The following is a 22,082-nucleotide window of genomic DNA, read 5'->3' as shown; positions in this document are numbered from 1 at the left end:
TTTAGTTGACTAACAAATAAAGCAGTTAACTGTTTTAGTAGGAATAGTAAAGGAACAATAAAGAACATAAAGAAGAAGTGATGTCAAATATTTATATATAAGTTGAGATCCAATTTGGATCTTTGTTCAGTCCCCTTGGGTTGCAAGGGTGTTCTCCTACAGCTTGCGAATGGGTTACAAATGGTACAAAAAGTAGATCCTAGATCTACACTCAATTTTTTTCTTGTTCTCTCTTCTTCTTCTTTTTCATTGTCTTTTGATACAATGTCTCACCACTCGAATATTATCTTTTCTCTTTTTTTACTACATAGTAATTCACAAGGAATAACAATGCTTGCTAAAGTAAAACAGAGTTTGTATGAATGTTTGGACAATCATATGTCTTTTCAACCATTATTCTTCAGTCTTTATAGGAGGTGTGGTTGAATGCAACCCAAAAGATTTGATCCTTGGAAAAGAATGTGAATCCTTCTTTCCAAGAATAAGGACAGTCTTGATGACTTTGTGATCTCTAACCCATAGAAGAATCTTCTTCTTCTGATTGATTGATTTTCCTTCTTCTTTTAATTGGCTTTTCATGCGAGAGTTAAGGGTCTGATTTCTCCTTAACATGATTTGCATATTTCCTTGCTTTAAATTGATTTTCTCTCTTCATATTGATATCTTTTCCTTCTATGCAGCTTCCTTGAATCGTGGGTGGATTAATCTTCTATGCAGCTCTCTTGTTTCATGTATTGATATAACCATTTCAGATTCTTCTTTCCTTTTTTATGGCTCCTTGATCCTAGGATTGATTTGTTTCTTCTTTATTCATACTTCTTTCCTTTCGTGTTAGTACCTGCACATTTATCATCAAAATTAGCTCCAACATATGACTCTATAAATACTTGTATATTCCTTCTAACATGTGCATTCACAAATGTAGTCCTAGGGCTTTGAAGGTTTTGTGTAGGGGGAGAATTTGTGAGACACAAGTGTTACGTTAACACTTGTGTGAACTTCTTTGTATTTCGAGTGAATTTTGTGAAGTTATTTCTCTCGATATTTTGTACTCTCATATTTATTGTGGATTGCTCATCTTCTCTTATAGATGTAGATCGATTAACCGAAACACGTTAAATATTTATTTCTCATATTTCTCGTTTATTTTCTTACTCATGATCTATCAAAGTTTGCTTAGCTAGCTTCCGTATGACACCTAATTATTTCGATCCTAACAATAATAGGGGGTTAACAAATACCATCAATGACAGTTTGATACATCATTCAACGGACAAAGGTATAACTCCAAAATGGGGTAATGCAGTCAATAAACCGCTCCAACGGCATCAAAAGAAATTGCCAACTAACGGGCAAAAATGACCATGGAAAGGCAACCCTATGACTCCAAAGTAAAACAAATTAATATTACTAATTATTAATATTAATTAAAATGATAAAAACCAACAAACACGACTTCAAATCAAAACATCAAATTTAAAATTTAAACTACATGGCCAAATGGCCCTTTAGAATAATCTGTTACGCCTCTAAGTCAAAATGGCAAGTATTAAAAGGACACTCAAAATAATTCGAAGATTGGGCCATAATTGATATTCCTAAAACTATGAATGGTTGACCAATTAATTATGCTCTCCTGTTCATTTTACTTATCCACTATTTTAAAAATATTTTTTTATTTTTTATTTGTCATTTTTAATATATAAAAAAATAATTTATTTTTTTATATTTTATCCTTAGTATTAGTTACTTATTCTCCAAATCATTTTTAAAGATTTAATATTAAAACTCAATTAATAAGGATAGACTGATAAAATAATCATGTCAATTATTCTTTTCTTAATACATGTGTCAAATTCAAATATGACAAAGTAAAAATGATCGGAGAAAGGAAGTACATCCAAAGTGTAGAGATGATTTCACCTTCCTAGAAGAGGCGTGCGGATCTATCTTTGCAATATCAAGTTAACCTAATTCTAATATTTTTGATGTAAAATATAAATTTATATATAAAATTATAATAAATATTCATTAATTTTAAAAAATATAATAACTTAATATTAAAAATTTTAAAAATTAATTTATAAATTTAAATTGGGCTATTATTGTAGGGGCCGGGGAAGCCGTGTATACTGCAATATTTATAAGGAGAATGAGTCTCAACTACCCCACTTGGGTTGTTGAGTGGATCAGATCAAAGAAACAGAAGGTGACTTTCTAATTTAAGTTTTACTTTTTGACCAAATCTTTGGAGAAATTAAACATATATGAAATAGCAAATGTTAGGTAGCCCCCACGTTAATTTGCAATGACTTTATTGAAAGAAAAAAAATTAGCAAAAAGTTGCATTCCTTTGTAACTTTAATTTGGATTAGCTGATTATACAAAAATAATTAAGAAATTTTATATGATATCGTATGTATGTACTTTGTAATCATCATTATTTATTTATGTTTAGAATATTTACTTTATGTAGTCAGGAACGGATCTATCTTGGTAGGAGTGCTATGACACTGGTACATTTTGGTTAAAATTTATAGTATGTGTAAAAATCTGGGTGGATGCATGTGTGATAAGATAACAGAAGCGAAACTAGATGGTTTGGATATGTAAAGAGAAGATATATGGATGCACCATTGAGAAGGTGCGAGAGGTTGGTTATAGAGGGTATGAAGAGAGGCAGAGGTAGACCGAAGTAATATTGGAGAGAGCTGATAATTAGATATAATATGACTCAACTTTAGATTATCGAGGACATGACCTTAGATATGAGCATGCGAAAGACGTGTATTAGGGTAGAAAGTTGGTAGGTAGTGTAGTATTGTCTTAATTAGGGTGTTTGGTGTTTGTCATTATACTAGTTGTATTATTGTAGTTCTTATTTTTTTTTATATCCATCAGTATTTATTATTGTTTTCAATACTTTATCCTTGTATTGTGTGTTTCGATTATTGCACTATTTTGTTGGCGTTGTTACTTCCTTCCGGTAGACTTTGTGATTCGCTAAATTTTCTTATTTGTATTTGAAATTGAGCTGAAGGTCTTTCGAAAATAATTTTTTTACCTCCATAAGGTAATAGTAAAATATGCATATATTCTACCTTTCTCTGATCCCATTTCATTGGGTATATTATTGTTGTTGTTACGTAGAAAATCTGAGAAAACTTGTATATATATGTTAATATAGTCAAATAAAGTTTATGTAATAATTAAACTATCTTTTAAGTAAATTTTCTAATTGAAGGTGATCTTTCATTATATTGTAGAATATAATTTAAATCATAACGTAAAACAAAATGAAGTAAAGTCAATTTTTTAAGCATGTGTAATAATTATTAAAACTACCTTTTTAAGCATATGTTGATGGTTGATATACTGAGCGGAAGCAGGTGATGTTCAGCAAACTCCCTTCATCGAAAAATTATAATATATAAAATTAAATTCTGATTTTATAACTATATATAAAATGAATTTTTGAAAACAAGTGAAAAACTTAGCTCAGTAAATAAGGGGTTCAAGAATTACTCTTACGTTATGGGTTCAAATCCCACATGTAGCAAGTCCTTTCCCTATTTTTAATGCTTTGAAAAATGGAAAAGTCTCGTAGAATTTGGGAACTAGTGTTTGGCCATATAATTTGTTATTACTTGGGCCAATTTCTAAAATTTGGGAAGCTTTAAAAATTTAAGAATTACCCCAAATAATTTTATATTTTATAAAAACACCTATTATTTATTAATTTTAATAAATATTTATCTATCAACTTACTCATAACGTGGCTAACCAACATCATTAAATAACATCTCTATCTATTAATAAAAATAAAAGCTTGTCGGGAAGAGATTGTTCTTAAAATGTGGGAAGATTTTATAATACAAGGGTTTGTTATTATCTCATCCGAAAAAGAATTTCATTCATTCCTTAATTCGATTAGTGTATTGCTCTTGCCCATATTGTTATTTTGTTGTTATTGATTGTTGTCAATTATGTTACAAGATTGTTTTTACGGAACATGTTCATTATCAAATAATAACACAAAATTATGGGTATTTTTAATAATTTTTACAACTTACGAGTACAAAATAATATTTTTGAAACAACCAAATATTCTTAGAAAAATTTGTGGCCAAACACATGGTGAAATTTCACCAAAACTTCACCAAAAAATAACTTGCCAAGAATATTTGACAATTTGGGATCAAATGCTAGCGTAGTTGGGCTCAACTTTTGGGCTAGGATCTTCTTCTCATTTTTAATTAATTTTATCTTTTATATCATTCTTCTTTCTAATTTGCCTTTGTTTAAATTTATTAGACACATTCTCTTTATTTTTATTTTTTATTCTTCTTATATTTATTATTCATTTTATTTTGACGTAACTCTTTTTTTATGTACTAACTTGAATAAACTCTTTAAAAAATGACGACTTATATTAAACCTGAAATTGAGATAGAAATATATATTTTTTAAAATAAGGTAAATTAGATGTAACTGAATGAAGAAACTTAAAAATCATCAATATCCTTTAACAATGTCTATTTAATAAAATTCATGGAATTTCTTTTTATTTTTTCAATTCTATTTTAGAGAGATGAAAACTCAACTTATTTGATTTATTCGTCATTTGTCTTTTTTTTACAAATGATGACTAACCTAGTTAATTGAACTATATGAACTTATAAAATTGACAATGCCGTTTATTTATCTTATGAACATGCATTATAATATTAGTAACTCTCTTCTTGCATACTTTTAGAGAATCTTGACGATTTTCATATTAACATATAATGGAACAGATACTAATTTAAATTTTTTATAAAGTGTAAAATAAAGTAAAACATTACAAAATAAAAGTATAAAAAGCACAAGAAATTTTAATAATGCTCGATGGAGCAGGGTAAAAATATGAAGAAATGTTTAATGCGGTATGATAAGATAAGTTAAATTTAACAAGTTAAGGTAAACATTTTTCTTCCCCGTCTCGCTCCCTTTTCATCCTTTAATTTTCATGTGTTTTAGGAGTTAACTTATGTAATACAGTCGATCCACTAAAAAAACTTTTATCAACGTATCTTTGTTTTTGGTATTTTTGATTAGTTTAATGTTTACTTTTATGAACCAATAAAATACCTATGATTGTTTGTACAAAGAGCATGCCGAGGAGGCTACTACGCTCACCGGGCACTTGCATTACCACTTGAACTTCTTCTTTATACTTTGAATTCCCTAAGCAAAAATTTTAGCTCCGCCACTGATTCCATGGCATACAATCGACAATGTATTTATCCCACTAAATGTGAAGGACAAACATCAATATTGGGTATTGACTGTTGTATTAGTCACGAACAAATGTATTCATGTATATGATTCTTTTTTTCTTTTTTTTTCAGTCGATGTCCGGAGTCTATGAAGCAAAAATCCTGGCTCCGCTATTGGTCCCATGCGACAATGTGTTTATCCCACTAAATGTGAAGGACAAACATCATTGGGTATTGACTGTTGTATTAGTCACGAACAAATGTATTCATGTATATGATTCATTTTTTTTGTTTTTCAGCCGGTGTCCGAAGCTTGTGGAGCCTCGATTAAATTTGAATCACGCACTACAGGACTCATTCGGGGATAACCCTCCCAACATAATTTTTTTCATTCTCAAAACTTGAATCCGAGACTTCTGATTAAGAGTAAAACAGTCTACAACTGCACCACCCCATGTTGATTCATGTATATGATTCATACAGAGCAACAAGTCACGATGCATTTGTTAGGACTGAAATAGATAAATTGGCTCAACTTTTATCTCTTTACCTCTTCATAAGTGATTTTTATAAAGAGAAGGATTGGTCTCGACACTCCATGTACAATATACCACAAATAGAGAGTTGGTAGCATATATGTTGATCTAATACCCTTTTTTATTTTTCTAATTTACATAATGACATAAATAAATTTTTTTAATATGTATTTTTATTTGTGTATAAAAATTAATTGCCAACTATATATGATTCTCTATGCAGAGTATTTGAGTGGTGTTGAAGGATGAAAAACATTTGAATAGCTATTTGCATGTATGAAAGAAAAATTAGTTGTACTTCCTCCAATTCAAAATAATTGAGCTGTTGGAATATGACACACATCTTTAAAAAAAAAGAGGCATAAATTAGTCATGTTTTTTTATTTTTGCCCTTTTCAAACTCCAAAACATTAGTAATGATCATGCTAAATCTCAATATTCATTTAATTTATTCATTTATTTCTAGTACAAAATCCAAAAAAAGACCCTTAGAATTACTAAACATATTACTCCCTCTAGATACGTTTAGCATTTTTGGAGGTAAAATTTTTGGTCCTAACAATATTAAAAATATTAAAATTGGCAACAAATTTTTGGTTAACAAACAAAATTCATACTCTAAAATCTCTTAACTCTCTTTCAATTTTTTATTTTTTTTCAATTTTTATAGGAAGATGAATGAGAAAAATAGGAAGATATAAAGTATTATGGTCAATGATCTTTCTGTGATAATGCCGTAGCGTAGGACTCCAGGAATTTTGGAAGTTAAATTACATTAATATACTAAGAAATTTTCAGGAAAATCAACTCCTTGAAACTCAACATTGGAAATTTAATTAATGAAGGGTTAAATTGGAAAATAAATTCAACATCTATCTCAAATAGTGAATAATTCAATTATTTTGAACACTAAAAAATACTCCAACAATTCAATTATCCAATTGTTAATATGTATATGCAAATCGATATATATATATATATATATATATATATAATATCGATGAAGAAAAACTGGGCAAATTTAATCGAATTTGATTTTGTATTACAAAATCGATTATCTAGTGAGAATCTTCTATAACGTTACAATGACGAAATTATAGAGTCACGTTGCATTATGGAAGATTTACATGGCGTAGTGGTATAAATTTACTTGAAAAACATTTTGAGGGTTTACTAAATATGTAGATAAATCGAATAATGCTTATAAACTAATTTGATCAACTTATAATTTAGTTAAACATCGCCCAAATAACATGTTAAAAGAATATATTTTTCCTGTTGAAATTGCCGTAGTATATATAACAATTAACGGCATCAAAAATAAGGTTCACTCGCTCTTTCTCATAATTTATTGTGAGAAAACACTTAGTATTTGTATAATAGTGCTTATATAATATCAAATAATATGTGTGCTTGCAGTCAATGGTGATTTGTTGCTCTAAATATGTGGTGCCTACTTCTATTAATTAAAAACAGATTGTAATCCGTCGACATACATGCTTCTAGCTGGGAATATTTCTAAAAATATTAGTAATCTCTCCGTTTCAATTTATTTTTTTTTTTTCTTTTTAATCTATTAAATATTTAAAAATATTATAAATTACAATAATTAACAAATTCAAATATTCAGTTATGTATTTGAAAATTATGTAAAAAGTATAAATTATAATAACTAATAATTTAAAATATTTAAAATTCGTATAAAAGAGTTGATTGACTCTCCAACTTTCATATGTACCACATAAATTGAGACGGGAGTAACACATATTATTTGAAAATTACGTAAAAATATTATTAATTACAATAATTAACAATTTAAAATATTTAAAAAATATATAAAAATTTAGTTAACTCTCCAAATTTCATTTATGCCACATAAATTGGAATATGGAGAGTAACACATATAATTTGAAATGATGTAAGTTAACAACTTCAAATATTTCAATGAATATATAAAAAAAATGATTGACTCTCTAAATATCATTTGTATCGCATAAATTATTTGAGACAGATAGAGTAACATATATTGAGCTCATATTAGCGCGAACTCATGTATAACTATATCTAGTATATAATTCATATATGTCTAATGCCTATGCTTGTAGAGCTACTGTAGCTGGGAATTTACGACTTTAGGTGGAGTAGGAGGAACATAAAACAAGAACATAATTACATAACCAATATGGTAATAGCAGGTTTAATTAGTTTAATATTAATATACTAAAAACAGATATATTATTAGAGCATTAATCTCATACCATTTCTTGGACAATATTATTATTACTTCACTTAAGCATCATGTTTATAGCCTAGCTAGGACATGTTCATATATGAGTTAATAATATATAACTTGTGGTTGACAGAAAGAGACAATTATTCAAGATTGAAGAATAATATATTTAGAATCAAACTATGTTCTAAAATTTCTGTGGTCGCCAAAGCTTTTTTTAGGGAATAAACTGTTGGCTTGACTCTCTCATCTTTTTACTGTACCTATATTATATATCGTGGTAAAAGTCGCTTATGGTCTTTGTTAACTTATATTATCGTGTAGAAATGTAAATTTTCATCGTTTTTCTCAAACTCTACTTATAAAATAATTATTTAAAATATGTTATTATTATTATTGCATACATAATTCCAACTAGCGAATATTACGAGGAGAGCCAACTGTTGGAATGAACACATTGAGAGAGAATTTGGGGATTTTTTTGTAGAGTAGAAAAAGATCTGTAGAAGAAGAAGTAAAAAAGTGAAAGTACACATAGTTGTACACTACTTACTTATACTTAGCTAAGCTAAGTCTCTAACAATCCTCTAATCATTTAATTAATGTGGGACCACTACTAACTAACTATCTAACTAATTACACCTTACACCACTCACACCATGTGCACAGCACATGCTACCACTAATACTCCCCCTCAAGTTGGATGATGCAGAATATCCAACACTCCTAACTTGGTCATCAAATATGAATGTTGCTGCCTACTTAGCCCCCTTGCCATCAGGTTTGCTTGTTGGTCATCTGTTCTCACAAACTCAGTCTTGATTGTTCTCGCCTTTATTTTGTCTCCGATGAAGTGACAATCAATCTCTATGTGTTTAGTACGCTCATGATATATTGAATTTGCTGCTAACTAAATTGCTGCCTTACTATCACTTCAAATTGTCACTGGTTGATGTACTTGTACTCCTAGCTCCTTGAATAACCCCAGCAACCAAGTGACCTCTGCTACAACCGCTGCCTTGCTTCTATACTCAGCCTCAACTAAGCTTTTAGACACTGTTTGTTGTTTCTTTGATTTCCATGAGATCAATGACTCATCAAACTTCATTGCGTAACCTGTGATGGACCTTCTTGTGTTTGGGCATGCTGCCCAGTCTGAGTCACACCAGCATGTCAGCTCTTGTGTATGTTGTAATCTAAATATAAGGCCCTGTCCTGGTGCATTTTTAAGATACTTGACCACTATAATAGCTGCCTCCCAATATGACAGTTTTGGTTCTTGCATAAACTGGCTCAATGTCTGAACTAAAAGGCTAATATATGGTCTTGTGATGGTGACATATAGGAGTTTCCCTATTAACCTTTGATACCTTAAAGCATCTTCCAGGACTTCATCACCCTTGACCTCAGCAATTCTGTCATACTCCACAGTTGTTAGCTTGTTTCCAACCTCTAATGGTGTGGCAACTGCTTTTGTGCCTGCTAAGACCACTTCTAATATAAGCTCCAATATGTATTTTCTTTGATTAAAGAAATATCAGGTTGTGATCTCAAAAATTCTATTCCAAGAAAGTATTTAAGTTCCCCCAGGTCCTTGACTCTAAAGTCATGATGTAAAATTCTCTTGGCCTCTTCTATAAGAACACTGCTATTTTCAGTGATGAGCAAGTCATCTACATACACTAGGATTATCACAATATTGACACCTGATTTCTTTGTAAAGAGTGAGTAATCATATGGACTTTGTGTGAACCCTGCAACTACCAAGGCATCAGTCAACTTTATGTTTCATTGCCTTGATACCTGCTTCAAACCATATAAGAATTTGAGCAGTTTGTACACTTTAGTCTCCCCCTATTTCTTGAATCCCTCTAGTAACTCCATGTATACTTTTTCATAAAGGTCTCCTTGTAAGAAAGCATTGTATACATCCATTTGATAAAGATTTCAACCCTTTGATGTTGCTAGTGCAATCACAAATCTCACAGTGATCATTTTGACCACTAGAAATAAAGTCTCATGATAGTCAAGACCTTCTTTTTGGCTATACCCCTTTGCCACTAGTCTTGCCTTGAATCTTTCAATATTTCCATTTGCTTTATACTTGATCTTATAAACCCATTTGGAACCTAGTGCATTCTTTCCATTTGGAAGGTCAACAATTTTTCAAGTATGATTTTCTTCTAAAGCCTTGATTTCCTGCTTCGTGGCTTCTATCCATTTTCCATCTCTTGAAGCTTCCCTGAAATTTCTAGGCTCAGACAAATTAGAGAATTTGGTCAAATAACTTTTATACTTGTTTGATGTTGTTGCATATGACACATATTTATCCATAGGATAGGTGCTAGCTCTATCATGACTAGCATGGAAAATATAGTCATTTAACCATCCAGACCTTTTAGTCATCCTAGTTGGTCTTTCATTAATAACAGGAGGAATAACAACAGCCTGCAATGAAATTTGTGCAGTTAAGTCTGTCAATGATCTTACATGATCAATAATAAAAATCTAGTGGCTCAATCTCTTCTTGTACTACTTCTAGTATATCTGCTACCTTTGGTACACCTGATCTGATTGTGGGGGTTGTGGGAGCAACAGCATGATCTCCACCTGATGTGATTGTGGGAGCTGCAGCATGATCTCCATTATCAGGTGACAGTGGGCCCCTTGCTTCTACTATTGGAGACTTATGAGGATAAACCTGATCCTAAGAATCATAATAAGTAGTATCTGGACCTAGTTGAAGAAAAGTGTCAGGACCTGAGTTTGAGGTGGTGATAAAAGGAAACTCCGTTTCTCTAAACACCACATCCCTTCTAACATAAAACTTATTAGTAGATAAGTCAAGTACAATATAATCTTTTTGTGTCTCTGAGAATCCCATGAATATAGTTGTTGTGGCTCTTGAGGCAAACTTTTCTGATCTAGGTAATGTAGTGATAAAACACAGGCATCCAATTATTCTGAGATGATCAAGGGAAGACTTCTTGTGAAACAATAATTTGTAAGGAGTCTGACCCTTCAGGGTAGTTGATGGTAATCTATTCATGAAATAAACTGCAGCCTTGACACAAAATCCCCAATATCTAGTAGGGAAGTGAGCTTGGAATTTGACTGTCCTGGCCATTTCTAAAATCTGTCTATGCTTTCTTTCAACCACCCCATTCTGTTGGGGTGTGTAAGGGCAATTGCTTTGATAAACTATGCCTAAGCCATGTAACAACTCATAGCATTGTGAATTAAAAAATTCAGTACCATTGTCATACCTAACAGTCTTGATTCTACAATTGAATTAAGTGTTAAAATAGGCAACAAACTATCTCAGAACAATAATTACTTCAGTCTTCAATTGCAATAGATAAATCCAAGTATATCTTGTGTGATCATTTTATCAAATGTAGGAGTTTTATAAGGACCCCATAGATCTAAATGAATCAACTTAAAAGGCTTATCAGCTCTAGAAATGCTTAAGGGAAATTGCATTCTAGTTTGCTTTGCCAAGGGACAAATCTTACAATTGTTATGAACATTGTTATCAATCTTATTTATGAATTCTACCATAGTTTTCATAGTGGAAATAGAAGGATGGCCCAGTCTCCTATGCCATAAACTGCATCTCTCATCAGCAGCTGCTAGGTAAACTTGCTTTAAACTTCTCTCTGCTCAGTATGATCTTCATCTGACCTTTGAAAAATGTACAATCCTCCTTGTAATCTACCAATCCCCTTCACCCTTCCACTTTATAGATCTTGAAAGATACAGTGATTAGGGAAAAAATTGACTGAACAACATAATTCCTTGTCAAATTTGACACTGACAATAGATTATACTTAAAATCAGGTACAAATAACACATTTGATATTTTCTCTTTTCTAAATAATTTAGTATACCCTGTATGTGTGATTGGTACTGTGTCTCCATTTGGCAAATGCATTTTTAATCCCTTACTGGCATGTGTACTATGTGTGTTGTTTAGTAACTTCTCATTGGCAGTAACATGATGAGAGGCACCAGAATCAACTATCCACTCACACCTGCATGTTTCCCTTGAGTAGCATTGTTAGCAACTATAGCATGTGTCTCTCTTCTCCATCCCTCATTATTGTCTCTTCTGTATCTATCTTTGTATGTGTCCTTCCTCCATCTTTCACGATGATTTTTGTACCCTTCATAGTTATCTCTTATTTTTCTGTTAGGCTTATTATCTCTTTCTGAAGGATATCTAATGATCTTATGACAGTCATTCTTTGTATGATTTCTCATGTGGCAGTTCTCACAATACATGGAGCCTCCTCCCTTGAAGTTATCATTTCTTTTAACCTGCAGTGCTATTGGATTAGATTTCTCAGCATTTGCTTGCTGACTTTCATCTTGCACTATCAAAGCATAAGCCTGATTCACAGTTGGTGTAATAGACTTCATCAAAATTTGCCTCTTGGCTTGATTGTATGACTCGTTTAAGCTACTCAAAAACTGCATTAATCTTTGCTATTGCAGGTATTCAATGTAGCCCTTGGACTTTGGACAACCACAATTTGGAGAAGGAGCTATCAAATCAGACTCACTCCACAGTTTCTTCAACTTAGAAAAATACATCGATTCTGGATCAGTTCCTTGTTTAAGATTTGCAATTGTTGTGTGTACTTGGAAAATTCTCACACAATACACTTTGTCAAAACTCTCCTTCAAATCTTTCCAAACTAGATGTGCATCTGATGCATAAACAATACCACTAAACAGATTTTCCGATATTGTGTTCATGATCCATGAGAGAACAATTACATTCACCGTCTCCTATTGTTCATGAAGCTATTCGTCAAACGATTTCTTTGTGGTAGCATGTGCTGGTCACAAAACCTAACTTCTTCTTGGCTAAAAGAGAGACTCTCATAGCTCGACTCCATACTCCATAGTTTTCAAATTCGGTGAGTTTCATCGGTGCTAAAGCACATCCTGATGTGTCAGATGGATGCACATACAAGGGATGACCATGTTCTATAACTATCCTTTCACTCAACGATTGTTATTGTGAAAGATCGGTTGCTGAATTTTGATTATCAACCATTATTTCTCAACTTCCTCTCTGATATTCTTCAGCTCGAGCTCCGATCCTTCTCCGATGTTCTTCAATTCGAGCTCCAATGGCTGTTTAATTTCTCAAATTGCAACCCGCTCTGATACCATGTTGGAATGAACACATTGAGAGAGAATTTGGGGGATTTTCTGTTGAGTAGAAGAAGATCTATAGAAGAAGAAGTAAAAAAGTGAAAGTACACATAGTTGTACACTACTCACTTATACTTAGCTAAGCTAAGTCTCTAACAACCCTCTAATCACTTAATTAATGTGGGACCCACTACTAACTAACTATCTAACTAATTACACCTTACACCACTCACACCATGTGCACACATGTGCACAACACATGCTACCACTAATACCAACCTAAAATTCAGGGGTGGAGCCACATTGTAGATAGGGGTTTATTCAAACTTCCCTTCGGTAAAAAAATACATTATTTATATATGGTTAAAATATTTTCTTAGGTATAAGTAGTAGATATTTAACCCTCTTCGGCTAGTTCATATGTCTACTTCTTTAGGTTGTGAATCCCCTTATTAAAAATTCTGGCTCCGCCACTGCTAAAATTAATATGCAAAACAAGATAAGAGATTAATTTGTAGAGAAATCTTGGATGATTTTGAGCCCATTGGAGTTTCTATAGATCATGTTGAGAAAGTTCAACCAATTGATGAATGATGATTATGCACTGGAAGTTGATTAAGCAAGTTTAATTTTCTGTTGCAGAAAATTCAAATCAAGATAGAGAAGTATTTTCCTTTTTTCCTATTTACAATTGAGAATGTTTTGGCACAAAAAAAAAGGGAAATTATAGTTCAAATTTGTTGTGGGGCATAACTAATAATTAGGAAGAAGAAACTTATGTATGGGCATTCACAATCCATCTCATGAAAAAACAGCCAATACAATCATATATCATGAGAAAATGTTTCCTCGCACTTGATATTTGCGCCAAATTATATTAACTTATCATGATTAACTGATAAAATAATAATTAGTAATGACAATTAAGTAATAAAAGATTATGGTTAATATATATTTATTGATTTTTAAACATTGAATATGGATAAGTTCTTGTGTTATTACAAGTACGTATATATATATATATTCAGTGTGATCTTCACAAGCGAGGTTTTGAAAATAGAATACGTAGATTTTATCTCTATTTTGAAAAAGATGGAGGTTATTTTTGATAAAACTCTCAACTCAAAAAATATATTTTAAAGACAAATTTAAAAGATACAAGAGCAAATAGTTATAACAGAAATATTAAGAAGAGAAAAATATTGACAATATTTTTTTTTTTAAAAAACAAAGTAAAAGGAATTACAATAATAAATAAAATTGAGGAATACGATAATAATAGCACATGACTAGTAGGGAGACTGTAAGTATAATAGAGGGACCAACTAGAAGGTGCGCAGCCTCTTCTGAATCGGAACAAGAAAGAGCAAAGTGCTCTAAACTAGAGTCAAGCTCTCCGATGCATAAAAGAGAGACAAAACACTCGCCTACTAACCTTTTATTCTAATTTTTAACCTCCATGTTCTTCTATATTTAGGATTTTGTCTTCGGCGTGCAGAAGATGTGTCATGCATATCCTATTTAATCACATTTTTTCAATTTCTTATCAATCTACATTTACCTCTCTTTAGATCTGTTACTGTCAATTTCTCGTACTATCTCACTGGAGAGTCTATCTAGCTCCTCCTCTTCCCATGTTCGAATCATTTCAATCTTATTTTTCATTCTTACTCCATGCACCTTGTTTCAATTTTTTTCATTCTTAATCTTGTCTCTCTCCTAATACATCCATCTATATATTTTTATTTTCACCGTTTTCATCTTCTGAATATGTATGAGTTCTTTGACAATTAGTCCCTACTATATATTATTATGATACTTAATACTATTTTTGCTCTCTAACATCATGTTTCATCCCTTTGATAAAATATAATTTCATATCCTATTTCTGAAAGTCATTATCTGACTCATTATCCAATTGCTAAGAGTTATCATGTTATATACGAGTGCGACATTTGGTTCGTTCATTATCACAATATTACACGTATAAGAAATGACCTTTGTTATTTTCTCTAATCAATATAAAATATGTCAATTTTATGCACTTTGAAAACCTTTCTTTATGGATAAGGTAAAGTAAATGGATGACCATGACTTATAATGCTTTAAAATTAGAATGTTCTTGTGGGCTAAAAATACCACAAAAGATTCATTTCACACTTTGGTTCAAACACCAATTATGATTGTACCATTGTCCTTTTTTGTAAAAAAAATTAATCAAATCATAGGTAGTGAACACGAAAATGAGTAGAAATTATAAGGTAGGAAATTAAACGGTGATCAACAAAATAAAAATTTAAATAATTAATTAATTGAGTTATTAAAAAATTTCGAGCAAATGATTGAGGTTGTTGAGAAAAAGGACATTTCCTTCAACATTTTGCATTGGTCCCCACCAAGCGTTTAACCACTTCCCAACTAAATCCAGCAAATGTCGTTTTTGCCCTTTTCAATTGCCCTTTTGAGGAACCTTACAAACCTCTTGAAGGGTATTTTTAGGCTTAAAATTTTACCGCTCGGAAAAAAATAATTATCCGCTATTCCAAAAGATAATACAAATATCTTTTGGGGAAATTTGATTTTATAGTTTATAAATTTATTTTTAGTTTTATGTAGTTTTATGATTTGTTTATACCAAATTAAGTGGCTGCATGATCAATATTTGATTGAAACTTGAAAAATAAGTATTTACATTTAAAATTTAAAAATAACATATATAATTTAATTTAAAAGTTACAAACTAAAGATAGAGTATATAGCAAGGAATTATAAAATAAAATACAACACATTTGACAATAAGGAGAGAACAACTTCTTATTTTTGCTCCTCTTTCTTTGCATCATAGGTCCTACGATAGGTAATAGTAGGCATAATCAAATTGATCGAAGAAAACCAATGCTTCTATTCCTCCACCGAGGAGTCATTTTTGCGAGAAACAAAAAATATTGTGAATGACAGGAGGTCACATAGAATTGACCATACTATAAATTACAAAAGGACCTGATATCGTAGGAAGGAAAAAAGAAAATAAGGAGATAATTACAAGATAGAAAATTAAATTTTCACCAAAAAAGTGAAAATTTAGATTGAAGTATCATTATCTAGTTGTTGATTGCCTTCAACATTTTGCATTGATCCCTACCATGCGTTTAACCACTTCCCAACTGAATCTATCAAATGTCTCTTTTGCCCTTACAAACCTCTTGAAGGGTAATTTAGAGGTCATTTAGATTGACTTATAAGCTGTTTTCAATTTTTTTGAGTGTTTGACTGATTAACTTAAAGTCATTTTGTGGTTAAAATAAGTCTCAATAAATAGTTGAGTTTATTTGAATGTACTTATTTTAAGCAGTTTATAAGTTGAAAATAGTTTATAAGTAAAAAAAAAGAGTTAACCTGCACCTATTTTTTAAAAAAACTTATAAGCAGTTTTCAACTTATAAGCTGTTTAAAAATAAGTCAATTCAAATATGCTATTAGTCTTAAATGTTACCACCCCACCCCGAAACAACAATTATCTTGTTCCTTCTTCGCTTTAAGGACGAAGGTCCTATGATAGATAACACCAGGTATAAACAAGTTAATCGAAGAGAACAAATGTTTCTGCTTTTCCACTAAAAAGTTATTTTTGTGAGAAGCAAGGAATATTATGAACGACAGAAACTAATAAAAAATTGATGATCATCTCACAAATAAATTTTTTTAAAGAGAATGATGTGTATATAGTCTTATTCTTACATTATAAAAATAGATAAAATATTTTCCTTCAACTCAAGTAAATTACATCACAAGTCAAACACCAAAACAAAGTCATGCTAAAAACAATTAGAAGTGAACAATGGATAATACTTGATATTAAAATTTTAAAAAAACTTAATACAATTTGACTGTGTCTTGAATTCATGACATACACTCCAACGTCACCAACCACAACCAATAATTAAACAACATAAAAGAAAAAACATCATCTGGTACACGCGTTATTCATGCTCATCTCACATGTAACAATGAAACATAGTCCACAAGATTATGATTCAATGGTGAAGATTGATTTGTCGTGTGGGGATAAATTTTATTTTATTTTTCATATAATGTTTGGTATCATAGTATCCGACTAAATTCGAATTCGTTTTGCGTAAAATATCCCACATTAATAGGTAAAATATTTGTTAATAAAGGCGACTTTATATTAAGAGATATTCAAATTCGAGACATCTGATTAAAAATAAAATAGTATTTATCATTTGAGTGTGACAAATTGAAAAAGAGAAAAAACAGGCATGGATCACTCAGCTTTACCCTTTTTGTAATTTGACACACAAACTTGTTCTACTGTGTCAAACAACTTGTTCTTGTAGAGTCAGACAACTTGGTAGTATATACATAAACAAGAACCAGAAAAAGTAAAGGGGTTGAATTTCTTGGGATTTTAGGAAGCTTCTCTGCAAGTATATAAAATATTACTAAAAGGGTGTAAGTGCTCTCATTCCTTTTTTCATGAATTCTTGAAAGTTTGATTTTTTTTTCATAAAGGTTGAATTTTTGGCACACAAAGACTCAAATTTTGTTTGTGGGGTTTATCTGAATTTTTGGTTAGTTGAAAGTTTCTTTCTTCTATCTTATTACAGGATTTGTACCTACTGAAGATATTTTTATTGGAAATATATACCATAAAAGGGTAAATATATTTGTTCACTTGTTCTTTTGTTTAATTTTCTCTACCTTTGGTCAAACCCCTTAAAGGGTTTGCTTTTCTTCTAAGCTAATTCTGAAATTCATCTTTTAGCTGTTCACATATGAAATTTGCAGATTGCTGTTGTTGATTTTTCTCTCTTATGTGTACTGACTCATCTTAAAGATCTTCCCTTTCTGAGTTCAACTAGACAGGTATATTTGCCTTTGCTTCTTTGACTTGCTGTTCTTGTTTTCTATGTTTTTTCTGATTTTTGCTTAGTTTTTTGTTCTGAATTTGGTGATTGGCTCTTGATATTTTCTTCACATAGGAGGTTGTTTTTAAAGTGTAGTTTTTTTTTATCTGTTCACAAACTTATGTAGAACAATTTGTGTATGGATCATGCTTGCAGCTCTTAATAGATCTTCAGAAGTTAAAGAGTTCACAGCTATACAGTATGTTTTTTGTGATAACCTTATTCATACTCAGGAGGAGGATAGATCTGTAGAAATCAAAGGGTTTTGGGATGTTTGCTTTATTCTTGTTGAGGTTTATGTTCTTTTTGGTATTTTGTTGAATCTCTAATGGGCTAAATCCCTTCTTGCTTCCAACTTTTTAATACCTTGTGTCAAAAGCAATAACTGGTTATATTATTCTCTCTTTTTGTGAACAATGGACATGTAATTTTGACGCCGTTCTTCAAGTGTGGAAGGAGCTTGAGTAATGAACTAAGGAAAACTTGTAACTTCACAAAAAGTATGGCCTGGTTTTGTAGGAGTTTTCTTACAAAGTATACTCCGTTTAGTGATTTTAGGAGTTGATATTGTTGGTTGCAAGATCACTTGCTAATTTGCTATCATTGATGAGTAGCTTTTGAATTCTGTTGGCCTCATAGTTATAGTTCGTGAAACTAAAAAGCTCGAAGGATTTTTAATAGTTGTAGAGAGGAGAGTACATTTTCTTTCTCCAAAATCATTTTCTGCTGCTGAATGTACTGTTACCTACTGCATTCTATCTCATATGTTGAATCATTTGTCCCTGATTTGATATCCAGTGCATAAGCATCTATGAAGCAACAATGCGTATTTCTTCTATTTTTTCATTTCCCAAGTATGTAAAGATTCTCCCATAAGTTGTCTTCTAATAATGTCTTCTTTTCCACTACTGCTTTCTTTTTTCTAATCGGAGTGTGTCTATTTGATGTTTCAGCAGCAGAGAGAATATCTTCCAAATACGACATTCAGTTACAGGGATCCCGCACCAGTTTCAGGCTGAATTGAGGAAGCAGTTTTTGTAAGGGAAAAATTCAAGCAGCTTTGTTTTGAGAACAAGAATAACAAGTGAATCATGTCTTTAGTTAGATCTCTAAGATCAGTTGGAAATGGGAAGCTATATTTTCCAAATGGTCACAATGATAACTCTAGCTTGTCAACATCCATGTACACCAAAAATGCACGTGGGATTATGTATGCAACCGAGTCTAGCAGCACAGACAGTTATGATCCCAAGCATTTGCTCGACTCACCTTCACCTTCAGAAGAACTTCTAAACACATCGCCTACAGATGTCTTGGGGAATCCATTCCACCAGAGACATTCATCTTCTTTCCAGCCATCAAGAGATTACAATCAGATTAGTTATGATTCAGGAGACTTTGTCAATCAAAGTCCAGATTCATCGGAATATAATGATGGAAGGGTGACAATGAAGCTTCAAGAACTTGAAAGGGTACTTTTTGATGATAACGAAATTGAAGGAGATGATGTATTTGCTCGCGGGGAGACTATGGACATAGATGGTGAATGGTTTAACCAGATCCGAACAGTGTTACTTCAGGACTCTCCCAAGGAGTCTACATCAGCAGATTCTAATATCAGTAGCAGTTGTAGCTACAAGGAAATATCTGTAACTGCTCCTCAAACTCCAAAGCAGATGCTTTTTAGTTGTGCTGCTGCCATTCAAGATGGAAACATTGAACAAGCATCATCAATGATTAATGAACTGAGGCAGATGGTGTCCATCCAGGGAGATCCTCTTGAAAGGACTGCAGCTTACATGGTAGAAGCTCTTGCAGCTCGAATGGCTACATCTGGCAGAGGTCTGTATAAAGCTCTAAAATGCAAAGAAGCCACCTCTTCCGAGAGACTCTCTGCTATGCAAGTCCTCTTTGAAGTATGTCCATACTTTAGGTTTGGTTTTATGGCAGCAAATGGTGCGATCCTGGAGGCCTTTAAAGATGAGAAAAGAGTTCACATCATAGATTTTGACATTAACCAAGGAAGTCAATATTACACTTTATTGCAGACATTGGCTAGTATGCCCGGTAAGCCACCCCATTTGAGGCTAACTGGGGTAGACGACCCTGAATCTGTCCAACGTGCTATTGGAGGCCTTAATGTCATTGGTCTGAGGCTTGCAGAGCTGGCCAAAGATCTTAAGATCTCTTTTGAATTTCAAGCAGTGCCTTCCAACACTGTATTAGTCACCCCAGCAATGTTAAACTGCCGTCCTGATGAAGCTGTTTTAGTGAACTTTGCATTCCAGCTTCATCACATGCCTGATGAAAGTGTATCAACGGTAAACCAAAGAGACCAGCTTCTGCGGATGGTGAAGAGCTTAAATCCGAAGCTGGTAACAGTTGTTGAGCAGGACATGAACACTAACACCGCCCCATTTCTACAAAGGTTTGCAGAAGTCTACAACTACTATTGTGCTGTATTTGAGTCTCTCGATGCAACTCTTTCAAGGGATAGTCAAGAGAGAGTTAATGTAGAACGGCAATGTCTTGCACGTGATATCATCAACATTGTTGCCTGTGAAGGATTGGAGCGAATAGAGCGTTATGAGGTTGCAGGGAAGTGGAGAGCTAGGATGATGATGGCTGGTTTCACTCCATGCCCAATTAGCCGAAATGTCTATGACTCAATCCAGAATCTTATCAAGCAATATAGTGAAAGGTACAAAGCAAAGGAGGAGGCAGGTGCACTCTATTTCGGGTGGGAAGAAAAGACCTTGACTGTTGCTTCTGCTTGGAGGTAGAAACAATGTATGCTCTCTCAGCGACAAACAATGCTGTGCATTGGATCAACTTGTAGCGAAAACCGACTGTGATAATATTTCAGTGTTTATGATCAGAATGCATGGCATTGTATACTTTGATGCTATTGAAGATAAGATTAACTTATGTGCTAATGTAGGTTGTAGTGAAATTAGTAGATAAAACTCTTGGTTGTTTTCTTTGTCTTCTCCAATGTTAGTTTCAACTTCAGCTAGTTATTCTTACACTTCATTTTATTTTTCTGTCCAGAGAATTCAGCAGGATCTTAGTAAAGTCCGATAGTTGCATCGATTTTCTTCCATTTCACCTTTTTATTTAATGAATCTATAAAGTTTGTGTTTTGTTGTCACTATTATTTTTATGTTCACTTTTATTTTTGTTTTGTTATGATGACGACATAATTTGAGCTGGAATGGAAAAGTGAAGATTTACGTAGTTGATTCTAACTTATTTGGGACGGTTGAGCTGGAATGGAAAAGTGAAAGATTTATGTAGTTGATTGGAATGGAAAAGTGAAAGATTTATGTAGTTGATTCTAACTTATTTGGGACGCTGGAATGGAAAAGTGAAGATTTATGTAGTTGATTCTAACTTAATTGGGACGGAGGGCGCAGTTATTGTATAAAGTTGGTGTATGAGGATTCTGCTAAATCAAGAGTGATTTCTTGTGATTGCTTAAGCAGCATAAAGATACACATGCTTTTCAGCCTGTAAGTGAAAGATTTAGTTTGTTCAATTGAAGCTAACACTATGTTCATATCTTGTTCAAAGAGAAATTGAGGACGTTTTGGATACTGGCTCAACCAAAGGTGTGTATCTTTTTATTTGGTTGGATCCAAGTACAAAGGAGCTGATTTTAGTCTAAGATACGTACTCGTAGCTATAGCAGTGTGCACATTAAATTAGTCAAAGTGTGTACAAACTTATCGTAACATTGTTGGATACATGAATCTTGGACTTTAAGCTAAATTAGGTCAAAGTCTTCCAAATCAACTCAGAGAAATATTACCAGTTCAAAGATGAACCTAATGGGTCTTTTCCTAGTATCAATTTGGGTCAGACTTTATAGCACTTCTTGGTGGAGGAATTTGTCTTCACCTCAATCATCAATTGGTCGTCCATGAGAGAAGAACCAAACAATACCAGTGAAATATGAGTCAGG

General features: G+C 32.3%; 1 protein-coding gene across 8 annotated transcripts; it reads left to right on the top strand.

Annotated features, from left to right (window-relative positions):
* Window positions 1-17,513: 17,513 nt before the first annotated feature.
* LOC129902473 (scarecrow-like protein 1) lies at window positions 17,514-21,269 on the top strand. Of its 8 annotated transcripts, none has more exons than XM_055977725.1 (5): window positions 17,514-17,663; window positions 17,819-17,868; window positions 18,000-18,077; window positions 18,917-18,972; window positions 19,075-21,269. In XM_055977725.1, the coding sequence occupies exon 5, from the start codon at window positions 19,210-19,212 to the stop codon at window positions 20,899-20,901; it is 1,692 nt and encodes a 563-aa protein (XP_055833700.1). In that variant the 5' UTR covers window positions 17,514-17,663; window positions 17,819-17,868; window positions 18,000-18,077; window positions 18,917-18,972; window positions 19,075-19,209; the 3' UTR covers window positions 20,902-21,269. The 8 variants fall into 8 exon arrangements, with proteins under 8 accessions (XP_055833700.1, XP_055833698.1, XP_055833696.1 ...); XM_055977723.1 differs by having other exon boundaries at window positions 19,072-21,269; XM_055977721.1 differs by lacking the exon at window positions 18,917-18,972.
* Window positions 21,270-22,082: the final 813 nt, after the last annotated feature.

Source organism: Solanum dulcamara, chromosome 9 (genome assembly GCF_947179165.1).
Source record: "Solanum dulcamara chromosome 9, daSolDulc1.2, whole genome shotgun sequence".
NCBI classification, from domain to species: Eukaryota; Viridiplantae; Streptophyta; class Magnoliopsida; order Solanales; family Solanaceae; genus Solanum; species Solanum dulcamara.
The sequence above is the reverse complement of the archived record's forward strand: the minus strand, read 5'-3'. Positions and strand labels throughout refer to the sequence as shown.

Coding starts and splice junctions, on each gene's coding strand:
- LOC129902473 (XM_055977721.1), top strand. CDS start 19,210: ATGTCTTTAGTTAGATCTCTAAGATCAGTTGGAAATGGGAAGCTATAT.